The sequence below is a fragment of the Mya arenaria genome, chromosome 2 (assembly GCF_026914265.1).
Source record: "Mya arenaria isolate MELC-2E11 chromosome 2, ASM2691426v1".
Lineage (NCBI taxonomy): Eukaryota > Metazoa > Mollusca > Bivalvia > Myida > Myidae > Mya > Mya arenaria.
In genome coordinates, this window is record NC_069123.1 from 60,091,529 (window position 1) to 60,098,643 (window position 7,115).

At 35.5% G+C, this 7,115-nt stretch overlaps 1 protein-coding gene across 1 annotated transcript; it reads left to right on the forward strand.

Moving 5' to 3' along the window:
• The first annotated feature begins 755 nt into the window (after positions 1–755).
• LOC128218666 (E3 ubiquitin-protein ligase RING2-A-like) lies at positions 756–3,658 on the forward strand. Its single transcript, XM_052926332.1, has 3 exons — positions 756–1,171; positions 1,492–1,808; positions 2,335–3,658. Exons 1-3 carry the CDS (start codon positions 756–758, stop codon positions 2,598–2,600), a joined length of 999 nt encoding a protein of 332 aa, XP_052782292.1. The 3' UTR covers positions 2,601–3,658.
• The last annotated feature ends 3,457 nt before the right edge of the window (positions 3,659–7,115 follow it).

The window sequence follows — 7,115 nt, forward strand, 5'->3', positions numbered from 1 at the left end:
ATTGATTCATATATTGTGTCAACGTGTATACACAACAAGAAATGGTGAATATAAATATGCTGTTTCATATCATTTAAAAAAAACCCATACTATTTGTAACAACAATTGGAGGTTGAACATTTATCTTTCAACACTCATTTAAAATATTTCTAATACCAATATTAATTGCTAGTTTAATTCATTCCTGTCATTTGATTTCAATAGTTGTAGAATTTTGAACACAGAATGGTTGATGTAGTTACGTTTCAGATATTTCTAACATCAGCATAACATGGACATTTACAAAACAATGAAATTCATGTTCAATTAGTAACAGCCTATGTGACCGATGGGATTCAGCTAGCAAGGGCTTTATAAATAAAACAGTTTTAGATTCTCAGAAACGATTTACACTACATAGCTTCAAATATTTACCTAGTTGGACGAGATATAGAAAGGCCTGGGGGTGCATGGGGGAAGGTGTAGCTAGGGGTCGTCGGTGGGATTCTTGAAAGCGCGGTCATACCGTTGAACCCCCCGTTCATAATGATCCATAGCGATAGACTACATTAAAATATGACATATGCTGAAAAGGACGCGATGAAATACTCCTAAATGGAAATAAGTTAGTACCAATGTACGTACTTCATCGGATTGATCATGACTGATTCCACGAATTATAATCGATTTATGGGGTAAACGTGTGACCCAAAACTGTTGGCTGCTGCATAACGATAACGATTTAAAGTTTCGCAAAAGTAAAATTCAAAACAAAGATGGCGAATGAGGCGCCTCACGCACCGACTCAAACATGGGAATTAAGCTTGTACGAGCTTCATCGTACCCCGCAAGAAGCCATTACCGATAATACTGAAATAGCAGTCTCACCCCGTAGTTTGCACAGCGAATTAATGTGTCCAATATGTCTAGATATGCTGAAAAACACGATGACAACAAAGGAATGTTTACACAGATTTTGCCAGGAATGCATCATCACAGCATTACGTAGCGGGAACAAAGAATGCCCTACGTGTAGGAAGAAATTGGTTTCAAAGCGGTCATTAAGACCTGACCCAAACTTCGATGCGCTAATTTCCAAGATTTACCCAAGCAGAGATGAATACGAAGCTCACCAGGAAAGGGTACTGGCAAAATTGAACAGACACCACAGCACAGCAGCTTTAACACAGAGGTAACATGATTATGCTATAAAATAAACTGAAAAATATTATAAAGCTATCAGATATTGTAAACTACCTGCACAAGGAGAACTGTTTTAATATGTAGCTGTCGAGTGAGGTATTGATCCGTCGCTCTATTTTACATCTACAATTATCCAGTCTATTATTGTAGGATACTGGTAAAGTCAATTGCTACATCATACATTAGTCTTTCTGTAAGTAATACATTTTACAATTAAATTTTTTTATATATCAGACAATGCAACCACATTATGTTAATTGATGTTAACATCCATATATTTATCAATCATTTATATATTTGTCGTTTTAGCATAGAAGAAGGGTTACGGCAGCAGGCTTTAAATCGAGCACAGAGAGTTAGAAAACAGATCTCCGATCCGGATGGTCTGGTACGGGCAGCAGACACTGGTTCCTGTACTTCCAATGACAACACTCCCAGGAAAAAGTTAAAGCAGTTCTCAGATGACTCGAGCACTGAGAACTCCCTCCTTGAGGCTCCTGAACCCAGCCAGCCAGAGCAAGCGCAACCATTGAGTGAGATAGAGCTGGTGTTCAAACCTCATCCGAAAGATTGCGGTGACAAGCAGGAGGAAGCAAGATACATCAAAACAACAGCTAATGCAACAGGTAAAGGAGTGTATACTCTATTTTTTCAATAATATTGTTAACCTAAACTCAAATTAATGAATTCAAATTTCTTTTAGTGCTTCATATACTTTAGGTTGTTATTTAAGTAAATAGTAATATTCAAAGGCTCTAGAAATTGTGTAAAATTCATAATAATTTTCACATTTATACAAAAAAAAAGATCAAAATGACTACATAAACTACATTCAGAACTTAGAAAGACATCATTTTACATCAAAAGCTCAGCTGGTGAACCCTTTTTTATCAAATTTTGTAACTTTTTATATACGTGACGCAATCTGCGAGAACCAGGCCACAACATTTCTTCATCATGCTTATTGTTTAAGCTTGATATAAGTTAAATATTTATTGCCTCTTTGTTAATTAACAGTAAAAATAAAGCTACTGTCACGCTTAAAAATTAACTTCCTGTGTAAGTTCATTAAAAGAACTCATTATATGATATATATTATGTCCATATACTTTGCTGTTGCTACAAGTTAAAAAACCCAAAACTATTCTACAGTGGAGCACCTTTCCAAGTACCTTGCCATCCGGCTGTCTATTGAGGTGCAGAGTGACCTTGACCCTTCATCTGCGGACGACAAGAGGTATGCCATCTATATCGCAGCTAGTGGAGACAACTACATCTTGCTTCCTGGGAACATAACCCTTGAACAGGTCAATGATAAGTACTGGAAAGTGAATAAACCCCTGGAAATGTTTTACTCCCTGTGCAAGAAGTCACCAGACAATGCAGCATCTTCACCTAATAAGAAAATTGAGAAATAGAGTCGAAAAGCAGTATTATGAATATTTGTGACTTCAGATTGTTTGAATGATCTAATGACGAATGTGTGCTTTGAAATAAACACTTTGCTGGTTTTGCTGGTTTTGAATAAAGCATAACATCAGTAAATGTGACTGGCAGTGATTAATTGCTAAAAAGTACCTCAGAAACTGAGAATATAAAAGTAACTGTGAATGTACTGGAATAAATGTAAACAGTTGCGTATTTCATTTGCTTATATTGATGTGCATGTCAAAATAAAAATACATATACAAAATGCAAGTTGTCAGAAATGTAAAATATAAAATAAAGTATAAGTGTTCTGTATAAAACATGCATACTTTAATATTAAAGTCCATGTACCATTGTAGAGAGAACGTGATACCAGCATTTTATGAGGCAGTATGTATTGAACATGTTAACAGCATAAGGCAGTCTGGGTTATAGATGTTACCAACTTAAGGCAGTCGGGGTTGATCATGATAAAAGTTGTCAGGGTAAGGCAGTATTGAATATGTTACAGCATTGTGCAGTCCAGGTTGACCATGTTTAAATCAAAAAGTAGTCTGGGTTGAACATGTTACCAGCATAAGGCAGTCCACATTGAACATGTTACAAGTTGAGGGCAGTCTGTGTTGAACATGTCACAAGCTAAAGGCAATCTGTGTTGAACATGTCACAAGCTAAAGGCAATCTGTGTTGAACATGTCACAAGCTAAAGGCAATCTGTGTTGAACATGTCACAAGCTAAAGGCAATCTGTGTTGAACATGTCACAAGCGTAAGGCAGTCTGTGTTGAACATGTTGCAAGCTAAAGGCAATCTGTGTTGAACATGTCACAAGCTAAAGGCAATCTGTGTTGAACGTGTCACAAGCGTAAGGCAGTCTGTGTTGAACATGTTGCAAGCGTAAGGCAGTCTGTGTTGAACATGTTATTGCAAAGATTTTGTATTTATAATGAGAATGAAATGTTCTCAAGCTGTTTTAATATCAGTCTTTGTGCTTTTATTTAATGTTTATAATAAAAATCCAACTGAACTTAATACAATAAATGTTTCTGCATTTACATGTCCTTTTGCATTTTAAACCCTGACAAACAATTATGGGAGGCATATAAAAGTTAGTGAAAAACGATTATCTGACTTTTTGTCAGGCGTAAGCGGTGAAATCAGTCGGAAATATGTTGGAAAATATATGCTCATTTAGCTTTTAGAATGTTATATATCTGACTTGAATCAAAGATTCATGTATCTTGTTATTCAATGCTTTAACAAGTACTGATACTGCATATGGACGTGCATTTATATTATAGTCTTACCATTGCTGGTATAAGGGAGGCCATTTCATCTGAAAATCCTAACATTTAAAAATATTTTTATTTTGTATTAATCACATGCAGATGAAGAGCTCAGAGTACTACGGAAGTTGGTACCTTTCACTATATGTTTACTCAAAACGTTGAAGGAAGGTTAAATTTTCCCAATTGGACATGGATGTCCCCACAACCATGTGGTCTTCACATGCAATGCTGATTCGGAAGTAAATCATGACAAGTCAGTAGAATGGAGTGTATGAATGAACATTTTGCACACACTACGTAATATAAGAAATCGAGAAAACAACTGAAAAGGTTCATAATTATTATTCTAAAAGTAGGCACAAAGAACATTCCTTAACGATCGTCTGCACATACTGCTTGATGACAGGTGATCCTCCAAATGGTGTATTACAGTTCGACAAACATTCTTTTTACTTTACACAATGCAAGAAAAATAAAATCAAAGGACGATAATTATCCTCAGAATGTACTCTACCATAGCTGATCGAAATTAGGAGCAAATCCTCCAAAAATGTATGTGAATGATTTAAAATATCATTGACGAAGTCGGTATATTGTCTTTCCAAACAATGACATGTGTTTTGAATATTCTATCGTACACTATTAAGCGTAGGTACCATTCCACTCTCACAATAAAAAAATGCATTATGTTGTAACATGGGATAAAAACTGTGTTGTTCATAGTTCTTGAAATTAACTTAAAATATGCAAACTATCATTGTTTAGTTTTAATCAAGCAGAAAACTCATAACAAACATGAGCTGACGACATTGTCACATGCCTGGTAAACACCAGATTATACCGATACGATGATATTTGTCTTTCAAATTGCAATACAATTTATGGCTGGTAATCGCTTTAAACAATTGTCGTGCCATAGTTACGCATACTTTTCATAGCTGAGCTCCGTGTGTGTTGCCAATGAGCAAAATTAATTCTAGATGTTTAACATGGAGCACCTATGGCTTTTAGCTCTGCTGAGCATGAAGTGCTCATGTTGAGCTGTTGTGGTTAGTCGCTATCTGTCGTGAAAAAACACACGAACATTCATCCATATGATTGTCTTCCCGGTCGTGATGAAACTTCGTCAATGCAATCCATGGTAAAGTTCGAGAATAGGTCATATGGGATGAAAAAAGTTGGTCACACACTGTTTAGACTGAAAGCGCACAATTTTAAGTTGATGCAATATATATATATATATATATATATATATATATATATATATATATATATATATATGATTTGCTCCTAGTATATATATATTATTTAACGCATTATCGCGTTTATCTTATTTGACATGATTAAAACAGAAAAGAACACGTTTTGTATACAGATGAAAATATATTTGGGCGCTTTTTAACTGGGGTATTTGTAGCCACGTAGCGTTTAATTAAACAATCATCTTTAAAGGCTTATATTTTTTGTAAGTGCACGAGTCATGTAACATTGTTTTGTTTTTGTGTTGATCATTAAAGTCAAGTGAGATAATCATGCTAATGAGTTAAAAATGAATCAACCTAAATTGTTCACCGTAAAGGCAACATTTTTTTACCCATCTTAATGAAACTTTATGAAAATATTTTGTTGTTGTCTTTTTTAAATGAAATTTGTTTATTCTTCATGTAAAGGGTTGGTCATTACAACAAATGTACAAAAGAAGTAATACAAACATCTATGGTACTCAGGCGAGCGATGTAATAACGCTTTATGGTCCTCTTGTTTTCTTTTACATGGTTTACACTACATGTTCATTATTCGAATGCTTTTGGAAATTCGAGCTGCAGACGTGTTTTAATACGGAAATAACGTCATTATAAACGTGTTGTTCACTTGTCTTCCACCGGAACCGTAAATGGCGACGCATTGTATCGGCCTCTGAATCGTTTACACCGACAAGCGCCGTGTTTAGACTGATTAATGACCAAATGGTGGAAGGAATGTGTTGTCATCAGGATTTGTTGGGAATTGATACTAATAACTTTTTGCCTTACAATCGATAGCAGTTAACTGTTGATGAGGTGCGTACACATTCGTCTTTGGAAAATTTAGTACAGTCGGAAATTTTCTTTCCATTGTTTTACTTTTATTCTTCAAGGGGGCTATCTCTTTTTTTAATTCAAAATCACGGTAAAGAATCAAGTGCTATAATTGCAGCAATAGTAAGGTGCAATGTTAAAATACGAGAATAAAAGGATAGTGTCGATACGCCAGAAGTACGTTGTAGTTCCTCCACGATATAGGGGTGGCCGTCAGCTCTCCGACTCCCTAATGGCGGCGCTTAAAGCCTTCCAGGAGAACAGACAACTAAGGAACATGGCAGTGAGACGTATCTCCAATAGCATCCGTTATAGTCAGGTAAAAAGTTCATGCGTTATGGCACATAAGTAATTCGAACATGTACGTAAAGCATTAAAGCATTCTTAAACAGCCGTTCTGGTGGATCCGTGGTCTAGTGGTGACACACTGGACTATCAACCCAGATGTCACAGGTTGAAGTTCGTTCCTCCTTCTCATCACTAATCTGAATATTCCTCGTTTTCTGGGAGGGACGTTAAACAGGGGTCCCGTGGGACAGTGATTTACACTGGCTCACGTTAAAAACAGTCTATCTCTAGCCAGGGTTATATTCTGTCTGTGCACTATGCCCCACAACCTAACCAAGATTGACACCCTCCCCGTCATGAGTGTATACAATGGCCACGATAAACCTAATATGTTTTTATATCTCAGAAAACTCAAATTTACGTAAATTTAAACCTGTTTTAATTAACACTCATTGTACTACTTTACGATTAACAGTCATTTAACTACTTTACGATTAACAGTCATTTAACTACTTTACGATTAACAGTCATTTAACTACTTTACGATTAACAGTCATTGTACTACTTTACGATTAACAGTCATTTAACTACTTTACGATTAACAGTCATTGTACTACTTTACGATTAACAGTCATTTAACTACTTTACGATTAACAGTCATTGTACTACTTTACGATTAACAGTCATTTAACTACTTTACGATTAACAGTCATTGTACTACTTTACGATTAACAGTCATTTAACTACTTTACGATTAACAGTCATTGTACTACTTTACGATTAACAGTCATTGTACTACTTTACGATTAACAGTCATTTAACTACTTTACGATTAACAGTCATTGTACTAC

Excerpts from the sequence above, each read along its gene's own strand:
- LOC128218666 (XM_052926332.1), top strand. The coding sequence starts at position 756 with ATGGCGAATGAGGCGCCTCACGCACCGACTCAAACATGGGAATTAAGC. Across the intron at positions 1,172-1,491 it reads ACAGCAGCTTTAACACAGAG|CATAGAAGAAGGGTTACGGC; the intron begins GTAACATGATTA and ends TTGTCGTTTTAG. Across the intron at positions 1,809-2,334 it reads AACAACAGCTAATGCAACAG|TGGAGCACCTTTCCAAGTAC; the intron begins GTAAAGGAGTGT and ends ACTATTCTACAG.